Raw genomic sequence first — 14301 nt, 5'->3', positions numbered from 1 at the left:
TTAATCTGACTCTAAATGAGGCAGAGAAGAATCTGGATCATATCACACGTTGAGGCTTGTAAAACCATGATGCATTTAAAATTTAATACTGCGTATGCTTGTAAAAAACTTTTAATATGGTTCAGTCACGCCTACAGTTTGCAGCCAAGGCTTGAACTTCACTGCAGGACTCCCAGGCAGGTGTGTGGTAGCAGAATCCAGCCCCAGCAAAGCCACTGTGTGCTGGCTGCACTGAGCTATTTGGTAAAGATAGCACAGCATCCCTTCTGCTTTCCTCTGCCCTTCTAGTGCAGGACTTTCATGTAAGCTTTATGATGTTGCTTCTGTATTCTCTAGGGGCTGAAAAATGGGTTATGTCACTGATTGTGATAGATACCATTTTGCAGCGCCCCTGTGCCCAAACTAGTGCACAGAAATTGCACACAGCCCCAGGTGAATACTGACTTCAACATCTCTGATGTACAAATGTCCCTTGCAATATATATATATATATATGTATATATATATATATGTATATGCAATAAGTATCACAATGGTTTAATTCATGAGATAAACAGCAACTTTAAAGCCAATAACGAGGTACACAGAATTAAATCATTTCATAGGGCAAATCCAGTGAAAGGGTTTGCATCCAAAGCTCTGAGAAAGAAGCAGTGGGAATTAAAATTTCCAGTGCATCTCATTTACCATTGCACCCCATTGCTCACTGAGGACAGCACCCCACACTGACAGGAGAAGTGGCTGCAAGGAAGTTTGAGAATCATGCTCCAGCTTATCCATACTCCCAGTCTTGCATGTGTACCCAGTTAGACTTGGTTTTATCAGTCTCTGCACATGCTTCCTTTGTACTTTTGATCTTATGATATATGCTGGATGATACCCTTGATATACTACCAGGTACAAAAATAAGGCAGCATGGTGATATTTAACGCAATTCCATTTTCTTCTCATGAATATAACTTTGAAATTTCACAGGAGTTGTTGATACATGCTGTATCATTTTTTATTTCTTGTGTTACTGTAAAAGAACTTGCAGTATGAAAATTCAGGATATCCTTACACTGTCCATGGGCACCATGGAAACTCAGTCTCTTTACCACCAGCCAGCTTCACTTAAAGAAAAACATTAACTACAGCTGGGATTACAAGTGGCTCACGATAGTAGGCTGAGCAGTTTAGAGAATCTTTTCTTCACTAAAAGTCACTAAACTGAGTCATATTTTACCACTGGGTCATTTTAGTGTTAGCTTGTAGGATTATGCTTTTTATTAAAAAGGAGACTCGTTTTCATGGCTCAGCATAGAACACTGTTATGGGAGATGAAGCATCCATAAAAAAAAAAAAAAAAAGCAGTAGCTCTGGAGGCTCTGTTTAATAGCTTTCCTTTAGCTATATTATCTGACAAGACATCAAGGCAGGGTGCTCTTGGGATCTGGATGACTTGGTGGCCATCTGTTCTGCAGGGAGGACACCATCTGCCCTCAACATAACCCTTCCATACCCACTGCTATCTAAGCAGTAATACCTTTTGATATCCCCACCTGTGGCCATTGAATGATAGCCTCATTTTTCCTATTACAAATGAAGCTTCAGTGTGAAATCCTTCCACTTTTTATTTTATTTTTTTTTTTTGGCATTAGGATGATCGCATAACCCTGCTTTAGTTCATATTATTATGCACCCTCACACACTGCTTTTTTCTTATTATTTGAAGATGGGAGTACTTACTATACAAAGGAAAGCTGATAAAGCACTGCTTTTGTAAATCCCTGATGGTACCAGGAAATGTAGCAAACAATTATTATTCTGCAGGTCAGTGTGAAGCATGTGGCATTTAGAAATCACAGTGGATAAAAGAGTGCTATAGATTTGCATAAATATTCTTCTTTTAGGCCCAAGTCCTAAGCTGTAAATGAGGTGGTGGCTTAGGACCAGAACTGCTATGTGATAAAGCAGCCACTACCACGCCTCCTTTTCTGAGTTTCATCTTTCACTACCTCATGGGATATTACATGTAGGTTTCACTTCTGTAGCTTACTGCCACATGAGCACAACGATGCAGTGAAAGAAATCCTCACAAGTGTGCCCTTGCTCCTTTTGAAAGAAAAATAAACCCTGTGCAAGCTGAGATTATTTCTATTTTAGTTAACTGAGCAACCATCCTATGCAGCTCATCATTTTTTTCCCATAAGGTTTGCGAGAGTAAAAATAGGCAGTAGTCAGGGACTATTCTCATGTTTGAAACGAGTCTCAAAGGTAATGCATGTCGAGGTTATCTACCTACCATTGCAGCTATCACTGCATAAGCTAGTACACTAAACTACTCTTAAGGGCTAGACTGGTCTTGGCAGTGACTGGTGAAAGATTCCCATTATTCCTAATAGACCAACTGAAACCCCTCACTAGTTTTAATAAAACCTCTATGCCAGAGTGCTATCATAAAATGTGCCCCTCATATGGAAATCTAGTGAAGAAAATACAATGAAGCCATGCTCTCCTTTTCTGTTTGGGTTAAAAACACATCCACTGGGGAAAACTGTTTGTAGTTGGCCACTTGGCGTGTTTATTAGATGAACAAGCAGATTGCTGTGCTGAGGTCCCACTAGCTCATGCCCATCATTCACAAAAAAAGCAACTTGTTTACGGCTTTTCATGCTTTTGCACAGAGACTAAGCAATTTTTTTATGGCTTTTCATGCTCTTGCACGGAGGCTCACATAAGGCTGAGCCAGGAGTTGACCCATAGAAATTGCCTGTGATTGCTCACCATCAGCTTTCTCATTCCATCTCTAGATGAAGGTGCTTCATTTCACCCATGCGATGACACCTACTGTGGTCCCTACCCTGAGTCTGAGCCTGAAGTAAAGGCTGTTGCTCATTTTCTCCGCAAACATCGGAAACAAATAAAAGCCTACTTGTCCTTCCACGCATATGCACAGATGCTGCTGTACCCTTACTCTTACAAATATGAAACTATTCCAAACTTCAGTTGTGTGGTAAGTACATTAACGCTGGGGAGAATACACTTCTCTATATAACATTTTTTGGGTACATTTTCATTTTGAGAAGAGGGTTGTTTCTTCAATGCTTTGCACATATTTAATATTGAGCAGTATTTATTCTGGATCCGCTTACAATCTCATTTCTGATTAGATAGCCTTCCCTCAAAGTGAGTCAGCAGTAATTTGATTTAAATGGTATAGCGCCTTCCATCCATCAGTCCCTGCAAATTACCCTATAGGATAAATCCCTGGGTTTTAATTATAGTTATTATCATTTTATTTAATTAACAGTAATGGGAATTATGTAGTTAAGTCCCTGGGCATCATCTAGCTGATATCCTGTCCCTTCATGCTCAGAACTGGAACACTTGAAGCACAAAGAAGATCATCTTCAATTTTATGACCAAAATAAAATTGAAAAGGTTTACATTTATTGATTAGAGGAGAAATCGCATAGATTTCACCAAAAATAAAGCTTCTATTGCCATATGTATCAACCTGCTCAGACGTAGCATTTTTACCACTTGATGACAAGCAGTTAATTAACATCAAGTACTTTGGAGCTTTTGTTTATTAGGAGAATAAATTAATAGCATATTTTTTGATGCAAGCCTATTGATTTACAAATATGTACATTTCATGTATTCTATGCTCATCCAAATGCAGGAGAGCTATTCCCCCTGCTTGCAGTACGAAGTCTGCTTTGAGCCAGACTCCTGTGCATAAAACCCTCCCTTTAGCCTATTCTCTCAGGGAAATGTTGCTCAAGCTTCACTTGCTCTTTGCTCCTGCTCACAGCCACATATTGCAGCAATCACTAGCCAGCATCTTTCTTTTGCCTTGCCCATATATCTCTCATTCTGGCCTTGAAAGTTGCAGTGACATTTAACTTCCTAGTTAAAGCTAGTTTACTCCAGAAGGAGCTTAACTGCATCTTACATTTATCCTGTGCAAAATAAATGATGTTGTCAGTCCCTGGAGATTCACTGAAGTTTCACTGAGCTGCCCTCTCAGGAGACTGAGCAGCCAGCACTGCACAAACTGAAGCCTCTTTGTTGGTTTATTTCTGTTAAGACACTTAATTTCATGAGTTACTAAAATTTCTCCTGTCTGATGTCATTCTTGGGAAATAGAGCAAATTACAAGTTAGCTGTGCAGGCAAAGGCACTAAAAATATGAACTTGTGGAGACTGGCGATCAAACTGTGCACTGACTCTGATTAAATCCATGAAACTTGTTTTTATTCTACTTTCTCCACCCTCTTTTAGGGAACGGCAAAGGGTTTCCCAAATGAACTGGTAGCTATTAATTACCAAAAACTGTAGTCTGGGAATTGAAAACCCCAGGATCTCACTTCTTCGAAAACCAGCAGGTGCAAACATCCTTTTATTTTAGAACAGACAAGACAGCAAAAGGTAAAGACATGATCTTAGGAAGAATCAGCATCTCCTCTGCCGGATGATTGCTGGATACCAACAATACCAGGAGTAATGTGAGACAACAGACACAGTATTAGGAAATTCATTTGAAGGAAAATGAATCTCTGAAAGTTTTCATACATCCCAATAAATCTTCAGTACATGTTCTTGTTGCTTGACGGTTATTTCCTTTCTGAGAGAGAAACTGCCCCTCAGTGCACACACTCTACTTTTCCATCCAGAGCTTTTAAACCGAAGGAGTCCATCTTTGGTGAGTGATAGGTGTGCCCTGAGTCTGTCACGAGGCTTTGCATCAGAGGGAGTTTGAGTGCGAACCTAAAGTGACAAAGACACTGGTTTAGACAACAGCCCTGGACAAATGGAAGTCAAACACCAAATCTCAATGTTCTGTCACTGTTTGACTCTGGCATTGGTTTTGTTGCAGTGGGGCAAAAAGGAGAGGGAGGTTGTAATAAGAAACCAAAGTGATTTCCTGTTATTTAGAAAGTTTGGTATGGGAGGGTTATAGCGGAAATGAATGGAATAGTGTAGCTTATTTATTTATGTGTTTTAATATTTGCCTCCAGCCAAAGGCTTCGTCACCCGGCAGCTCCTAAATGAATAATCTTTAATATTTGAAATGTCTCAAATTTGAAGTGACTTAGGCTGAGGTTCCAGACTCTCCAGTTCTCTTGGAGATTTGCAGTAAGATGGGAAGTGGCAGTCTCTGCTTCCTGCTGCTGATGGAGCAAGCTTTGCTGGTCCACGTGGACTCCACATGCACAGCAGATAAATAGCAGTTGGTGTTAACAGGGGGCCACAATTAATCCCAGGCTAAAGAAAGGATGTTTCTGTCTGGGTCGTGTCATTCTAGAGAGCTGTCAGTTACCATTTCAATTAAAGCGTTCAATTATTCAGAGCTGCTTTGAAACTGGAGAGCTGTGTACTGATCACAACATGCATATTCTGGGCTAATTTAGGCACGAGTCTCTTATGAACCTTATTAACACTCTCCTGAAATCTGTCCTTTTAAGATACTTAAAAGGAAAGTGTGCTTTAAGAAAAAAAAAAAATGCAGCAAAAACCTTCATCTACCTAGAGAGTTTTAAATTTCACCTACTGTTCACTCCTTTTTTTTTTTTTTCTCCTGTACAGTCACTTGTAATAGTGTTTACGGTGAGCTTATATGGCCTGACTGAGTTTGTGTATCTCCTTGTAAAAATCTGACAATTGTATGTGAAGCTTTCTCCTTTGGGGGGGGTGTTCAAGGGCTGGTTGCCCAGGTTTATTCAGAGTGAGATCTGCACAGTGTGAAATGTCCCCCTTTGGCACATAACTCCAAGAGGGGAAGTGAGCAGCATCCCTCCAGGCTAAGAGCAGTGCAGGGACACCTGCCTACATGCCAGACACGTACTTGGGTCCCTCCTGGGCTGACCTTCGGGCAGTTGCTGCCTCTGCGCAGAACTCAGTGCTGTTGTGCTGCTTTAAAATGGGAATTGCCAAAGGATTTCTTCAGAATGATTTCGACAGGGCTTGCCTGTTTTCTGTCGTTGCTGTAGGATATGTAACTCATGCGGGGAGTGTTCTCTCTCATAGCTGTGTTCTCCTTTCCATGGCACATTTACTGGGATGACTGCGCACTGTCGCAATGAAAGCCCTCTGCCCTCACAGGATCTGACACCTCCTGCCCCATCAGGGTCCTGTGTGTGATGACTCACAAAAGTTGAGGCATCTGCATGCGTAAGAGGAGGAATAGTCCCTAAAGACAGTACTTCCCTCTGTTTTGGGCCTCCTGCCACCTCCTCGTGCTTGGTGTGGGGTGAGTCAGAAATTGCCCGTCGGCGTCAGCTGGCTCCCAGGTCCCAGCCCTGCAGAAGTGCAGGGCAGCACTGACTTGAGCAGCTCCTGCCTTCGTGCAGCCTCTCGTGGATGTGGTGAGAGGAAGACAAGAGACAAACTGAAAATATCAGGCCAGAATCTCCACCACAATCTTCCTTGTGCTGAGAAACAAACAAACCAAATCCAGTTGTGTCTAGCAGATTTTCATAATGGGGTAAAAATTTCTTTTTCCATTCGGCAAGAGCTGGACAAGCTAGATAAATGGGCCCGTGTGAACATAATGAGGTCTAAGTGCTGCACCTGGTGTGGGGCAATCCCAGACATGAACACAGACTGGGAGAACTCACTGAGAGCATCCCTGCAGAGAAGGACTGGGGGGTTCTGGTCGACGAAAAGCTTGACATGAGCCAGCAGTGTGTGCCTGCAGCCCAGAAGGCCAACTGCTTCCTGGGATGCATCAACAGAGGAACAACCAGAAGGGTGAGGGAGGTGACTGTCCCCCTCTGCTCTGCCCTAGTGAGGCCCCACCTGGAGTGCTACATCCAGGTCTGGGGCCCCCAGCACAAGAAGGGTGTGGGGCTGTTGGAGCAGGTGCAGAGGAGGGACATGAAGATGGTCTGGAGCACCCCTTTTGTAAAGAAAAGCTGAGAGAGCTTGGTCTAGTGAGCCTGGAGAAGAGAAGGCTCCAGGGTGACCTCATTGCAGCTTTTCAGTACTTAAACTGGTCTTATAAAAAAAGATGGAGAACAACTTTTTGCTCAGGCAGATAGTGATAGGACAAGTGGGGATGGTTTTAAACTAAAAGAGGGGGAGATTTAGAGTAAATATAAGGATGAAATTCTTCACTCAGAGGGTGGTGAGGCACTGGCACAGGTTGCCTGAAGAAACTGTGGATGCCCCATCCCTGGAAGTGCTCAAGGCCAGGTTGGATGGGGTTGTGAGCAACCTGGTCTGGTGGAAGGTATCCCTGCCTATGGCAAGGAGGGTTGGAACTAAATGGTATTTAAAGTCCCTTTCAACCCAAGCCATTCAGTGATTCTGTGATCCTGTGAGTCTATGATTCTCCAGGGTCCTTTCCTTTGAGATCATAATATTCCTTTTTCTTTCAAATATGTGCATCCTTCCTATGGGTTTGCAAGCAGTATTAAGCAGTAGTCATGTGTGACCCTCAGGACTTGCCATGCACCAGGCCTCCTGCACGCAGTTTCAAAGGATGCTGTGAACCTCCTAAACAGACTGTATCCATATGGATCTTGAAATGTAGGTGCTCATTTTCCCCACACAGCACTGAACCTGCACTTCTGCAATAGTGAAAATAGATCTCCAAGCCTATGTTTCCTGGTCCCAGAGAAAGTTAGACCAGCGGTGAATATTCCCCAGTCTACCAGAGATTCAGGAGTGGAATTTGCCTCTTTCCTTCTTCCTGCTTGCTGAACTACTGTGGAATGAAACCTTCAACCAGCAGCAGAAATGAGGTTTAGTGGACTGGGAAATACATCTGCAGATGTTGGCAGAATATGCTTGCATAGTTTTTAAATGCCTAAAAAATGGTATATATACACCTATAATTAGAAATATTTAATGGCTGACCGTTCACAGTGCAGTGAGCTTTTTTATGCCATGAAAATACCGAATCAAGTTCTTAGTGTTAGGGAATTACTGTCAATAAAGATAAATAAGGCATTTCTTGCTTAAAATCATTTTAGTTTGTTTTCTGCAGACTTACAGAACATGGCATTGCGCCGGAAATCAGCAATCCATAGCTCAGGTTCCAACTCCACTGCAGTATTTAATTCAGAACCTAATTTATGCATTTGTTTTTCTCCCCCACACAGGAATCTGCAGCCTATAATGCCGTTAATGCTCTTCAGTCTGCCTATGGCGTAAGATACAGATATGGTCCTGCATCTAGCACTTTGTGTGAGTTTCCCTCTGACACAAGTTTATGACTTTCACCCAACTATAGTAAGAAGGAGACTACCTTTGTTATTACAAAGGAAGCAAATGCTGTTTAAAGTGAACTTTGCTCCAGTTGTGGATGGTGAAGAAGGCGGAAAAAGTTTTGTAACTGACAGTCAGTTGATTGCAGTAAGATTAAGTCAATTGATGCAATAAAAGAGAATAAAATGCAATGCATTTTAGAGAGGAAATCCAGCAAGTAACATGTTCAGAACATACAAAAAGAGATTTAAATAAATAAATCTGAAGATCTGAAAAAGCATATCTTTACCAGATACTGCAAATGCATTACTACGTTATGAAATATTTGGGAGAAAATAATTCAAAGTAGTTTTCAGCTTTCACTATTACTTTGCCTCTCCCTCTATGTACTTGTGATAGATACAGCTATTCATGAGCTCCTTCTAAAATTTAAGATGATCTCCATAAAACTTAGGTTTCAAATGCCTCAGTGTCTAGATGATGGTAACTGATAGCAACAGTATCTTTACTTGGATATCTTCCGTTTTTTCAGAGGGTGATTTCAAATGCATTTTCCCCTATAAACAGAATAATTTTAAAATACTCTCTTTAAATATGTAACAACATTTGTCAAACAAGCTCCCCATGCAGATGGGAAAAAGGAAATGAAGTTCAATAGGTTTCAACGAGACGTCATTCTCTTTACTGAAACTATGAGGCCTGAATTCTCTTGGTAAGAACAACAGGCTACGAAAAAAAAAAAAAAAAAGTGAGGAGCTTAAGTAAATAGCAAGATCCTTACCAAGTAATCTGCATCTCCTTTGCTGTTGCTGTGTTTTGGTTGGAGCTCTACACATCACACTGTGCCGTGGGCCCCCATCTCACAGCACAGTCATCGTCTTGTGCTCATTACAGTGCAGTCGTTAGCTGTGTCGAAGCAAGAGCAGTGTGAATTAATGCTAGAATTGCGCAGAAGAAAGCAGGCCACATAGGAGATGGATCTTTATATAAATATAAGTGTCTTGGGTAACCAACATATGGAGATAATGAAAAGCATAAGAAACACTCTTCCTCTGGAAGGTTTGTTAATATTAGACACCACCTATGCAAATGCAATCATACTGTAAGGAAATCATGAGACGAGACAGAAATTAAGAGAAAATAATTTTAAAAGCTCTTTAGAAGGAGACTGTATTTTACTTTATCATCTTCTTCCCTTCTCTATGAAAAGGAATTGCCTTAAAAAAAAAAAAAAAAAAAGAGAAAAAAAAAAAAAACCTAGAAGCATGCAGAGCACAGTTCCAGCTGGGAGATCTTCATGGAAGCAAAGCTCTGGTACAAGAACAGTTTGGGGCTGTGTACTAAATGTTTGCTTTTATTGAAGTTTCTCTACACAGAGAACTCAGTTATTACTTTTTTCATGTGAAAATTTAGGGTCTAATCTTGTATTCGGCCGAGCACTTTACACAAGGAGCTGGGTGCCCATACCTCTCTCTGAAGGGTGTTTTGGGTCAGGGAGCAACAGCTTGCATTGTAGCTGTAGTCACTGTGTGCTCTAGACATAATACCACGATAACTATCCAGTGTTTTCAACATGACCTGCATTGAACTGTATTTTTTATACTTTTCTCTGAATTCTCTCTTTCAGATGTGAGTTCTGGCAGCTCTATGGACTGGGCCTATAAAAACGGTATCCCCTATGCATTTGCATTTGAGCTGCGCGACACCGGCCATTTTGGGTTTTTACTTCCTGAGACGCTGATCAAACCAACCTGCACGGAGACCATGCTTGCAGTTAAAAATATAACTCTTCATCTGCTGAAGAAATGCCATTGAGAGCTATTTCTAGGATCTGAAATTAAGGGCTTTACTTCCAGCATCAATGCCTTTCAGTGCGTTTAATTGTCAGGGTAAGCTTAGGCTATAGAAGCTATAGAAGGTAATGGGAAATATGGCATTGTTTCTACCAGACTCACCTGGCCAGAAATGGAAAAGAAAAACAAAAATTTATTTTTTACTCTACAAAAGTCCCTGAAGTTGATATAGTAACTTAGTTTTCCATTTGGTGTAACATATTTAGTTCTTTTTGCATTAAAGCTTTGATTCTCTGCCAGGGACTTCACTGCGGCGGTTCTTGTCCCATATACACATGCTTGAAAGAAAACTTACTTTCTAGAGTGTCCCTGGCCTTACTGCTTTCCCAAACAGGACTTCCCTCAGTGGAGTCTCTTGAACAAGGGGATAAAATTAACCTTCATGTATATGCACTGTGTCCCAACGCAGGCCTGTGTGTATAGCAGTAAATGGCAGTGCGGTATATAGTTGCAGCTGGACATGCTACAGGTAGCAATGTGTCTTCTTTCTGCATTTATACATATATATGTATATGCACTTTTCTGATTTTTATTCATATAATGCAGGAATTTGACCCAAGGTTTCCTTTAACTGTTCGGAAATAACGACTTTCAAATGTATATATTGGGGTGGACTAAAAATCAACATACTGCCCTTGAAAATGTAACTTCCCTAGAGATTTGTAAGAATTATAATGAAATATTATTGAACTATACAATACTCTGCTTTATGGAGAGGCCATAGCTGACAAAGCAAATTGCCATGACTAGGAGCTTGGAACCAGGCAGGTGACTGGTGCTTCTCGGTTTTGCCATAGTATATGCCCATTTCTACCAGCTGAGGACCTAGTCTTGACCTGTAATTACAATGTTAACTGATGTTTTATTCATCGGTATTCTTGCAGTGAGTTCCGTAACTCTGTGGCTATGTGGCGGCTCTTCTTGGAAGTCATATTTTTTGCATGCTTTAAAGGAATTAATAATAGATTGTTAAGAGAGATGGAGGTGAAATCAGAAGCTTTACAGCTGAAAGAGAGAAAATAAGCACCATGTTTGAAAGAATAATAATGAAAGCACAGAGAATATAACAACTTGTTGAGGTTTTGGGGGTACTTTTAAAATACTATTTTTTATTCATTTTATTATATCTGCAAAGGCATATATTTTACTTTATTAATGCTGAGTTTAATCTTATGTCATAACATGTTAAATAAAATGTATTTGTTAATAAATTTATCAAAGGCTTTTGAAATATTCTTCACATTCTATTTCATTGTTAAGCCTTAGTTCATGGTTTTAACAATTTTCTGTATCTGTAAAACATTGTATCTGTAAAACATCCGTAAAACATATTGTATCTGACAGATACAATACTTTAAAAAATCTACACCCTCTCTAGATACATATTTGAACTTAGTAAATGTACAACATTTATGAGACTAGGGAGCACTATATTTAAATAAGAATACTATTGTCTTCAGGACTTCAAAAGGCAATCAGTGAGCAAAGATGACAGAATCCCATTATATGTAAGTTTAACATTTTGTTAATAAAATGTATTTATTTTAAGCAAACTTTCTGAAAGCTTGTCCAGACTTGATTAGTTCAGAGTTGTTTGAATAACGCAAGTTTCTAATATGCCTTAATTAAAATCTAGGTAACGGAAGCTCTAAAAAATATCTATCCAATGATCATCTCCCATTTGCTTATGACCGTAATCATTAAATATTTTGAAGACCACAACAACAGACTCTTGCTATGTACAAATTCTTGACAATCAGTCCTGGTTGTGGTGTAAATTAAATATTAGCACCAATTGTCAAGAGTTATCCTGGATTTAAGTAATAAGATTTAACTGTTATAAGGACATGTGGAACTGAAGTAAAGGACAGAAGGTGTGAGAGATGCCTAATCAGCAGGAGACAATTTATCACTGGATTGCTACAGTACAACCTTTTCCACATACAGGCCAGAAGAAACCAGATTCGGATGTGATGGATTGATTGCAGCTCATAGTATAACGGTTCATCACACTAAACATTTCAGATTTATCTTCATACCATCACATCTCCACTTGTACTGAAAAGTAATTGAACTCTTGGAAAAAAAAAAGTAAAAGAAAAAAGAAAATGAAAACTCTTTTTATTAACAATAGGTCCTAACATTTTAGATGTAGTTGACCTTGGACGGGAATAATTGCAGGCAGTCCTACATTTGTCTAAGATGGTTTGACATTTAGAAGTATTTGATTTTAAAAATATTTGATGAATAAAGCCATGTCCTGGCATCTGGGTTGACTAAGGCTGAATACTGCTTTACATGCGACTGAAATCTCTGAGCTGAGCTGAGTGTTGAAGACCTTTCTATGGCAGGATGATTCAGTGCCCCATAGCTGAATACAAGTGTAAACAGTCTCCGAGTCCTTTAATTTCAGGGTCACTAAAGCTGATCAAAAAGACACTCCCCAGAAAAGAGTAAACCCTATTTCCTGAATTAAGAATTTGTAAGAAAATTAATCAGCAAGAGTGATTCTAAATAGAGCAATTTACCCTAAAGCAAGAATTCTTATAACAGCTATTTGGATATGGAACAATAGCCTTTTTGACTTACAAATGTTACTTCTCTGAACATTTCTTTCTTATCTCTATAATTACTTACATCTCTTCCCTTTCTTCTTCTCTTCAGCAGACTTTATTGCCCATAGGACAACGGAATTGATAGCTGGTTTTGAGAAAAATGAGTTTATGTTATGATGATAGGTATAGTTTATCATTCAAATAAAAAGCACATGAACAGCAAAACAGTGGTTATTAATCTAGCCGTCAAAATCAAATATATAATCATTATGTGAAATCCAGGAGTTACAGTTCTTTTGCTTATTGATAGAATAACTATAACTACTTCTGTAAATTGGAAAAAATGCTCAGACAAGGTTTGTGAACATCTGCTCTTTTCTTTGATAGCTTTTATGTTTAAAAACAAAACTCAGGTAAATTAGCATGAAGAAAACAGGCCTATGCCTCTGAAAGTCACCCTTCTCGACCACAAAAAAAATTATCCCAAATGTGAACTTAGAAAGATTCCAAGTGACCTTGAATTGTCATTCATAAATTGTTAAGAAATTGACCTTTATATGTTGAAAAACGTACTGAGTTTCATTGCAAGCCTTGAACAAAGAACATAGGGTGAAGCTCCCCATACCTTCTTCAGAAGTTGCTTCAAAAAGGCCAATGCATTTGGTTACCCATGTTACATATAAAGCCTACAGAAAAATGCATTTTATATGCATAAAAAAAAAGTCTGAAATTTGAGCAGAAAGATTAAGAATGACCTTGAATGCCAACACGCATTTACTTGGAAATAACCAGTACCAGTCAGTTTGTCTACAAAATAAATTGCAGCATGCAGATTGCACTATCTACTCGAGGACTGCACAAAAATGCTTATTGAAAACACTACACTTAATTCTTCAGGCTGAGAAGAAAGCAACATATTTCCTACCAAAAACAGGTTAATATTTAACCGCTCTAGTTTATTCATGTTAAACAATACCCTCCCTTTTTATGTTTACATTTAATTTTATGGCATTGCTCAAAGAATATGATATTCAGTAGCATGAGTTGAGCAGTATATAAGCCTTTTGACATCCTTTCCTTTAGCTGAGTGAAACTACTGTATCATTTCTATAGCTCGGTGTTGTAGCAGTCACATTCATTGTTAGTCTCATACATAATGATTTTATTTTTTTCTTTTTGTGACTAAAAGCCAAATGTTACCGGTTTCATTCAGTTCTGAAGTGTTGGTAAAACACCAGAATAATATATCAAATGTATAGAGATCAAACTACACCTCTGCTGAAGAGAACAGAAATCTAAGGAGAACAGAAATCTAACAAAACCTCAGAGAGAGCTTTAAAATATGAACCTCATTACATTGATTATATTTCTTTGAAAACATTTTTAAACACTCACCATGCCAAATACCTGTTTAAAAACCTTCTGTCCACAGAAATCATTGTAGGAGGAAATCTCGGTGCAGACTCCCTTGTGTTCTGTTTGATTATATCTATAGACCCTCCATCCACATCAGCACCATGGAGTCAGGTGTACTGATGCTAGTTGTTGGTCTGTCAAGGATGAAAGTTAACTACTCCAGAGTGACTTTCACGTTCCTTGGCTGAATGTGCCCATCACCCTACCTGTGATGCACACCTGGAGCACCTGGAGCTCACACCTTTAAGTGGTGTCAAAGGGGCCTGCCTTAACAAGGT

At 39.5% G+C, this 14301-nt stretch overlaps 1 protein-coding gene across 1 annotated transcript in view; it reads left to right on the top strand.

Moving 5' to 3' along the window:
* Positions 1-11220, top strand: part of CPA6 (carboxypeptidase A6) — a 47419-nt gene extending 36199 nt beyond the window's left edge. The window contains exons 8-10 of the mRNA XM_032181138.1: positions 2793-2995; positions 8094-8178; positions 9827-11220. Coding sequence (XP_032037029.1) covers positions 2793-2995; positions 8094-8178; positions 9827-10014 — 476 coding nt within the window. The 3' untranslated portion in view covers positions 10015-11220. The remainder of the gene's footprint in view (positions 1-2792; positions 2996-8093; positions 8179-9826) is intronic.
* Positions 11221-14301: the final 3081 nt, after the last annotated feature.

Source organism: Aythya fuligula, chromosome 2 (genome assembly GCF_009819795.1).
Source record: "Aythya fuligula isolate bAytFul2 chromosome 2, bAytFul2.pri, whole genome shotgun sequence".
Taxonomy (NCBI): domain Eukaryota; kingdom Metazoa; phylum Chordata; class Aves; order Anseriformes; family Anatidae; genus Aythya; species Aythya fuligula.
The sequence above is the reverse complement of the archived record's forward strand: the minus strand, read 5'-3'. Positions and strand labels throughout refer to the sequence as shown.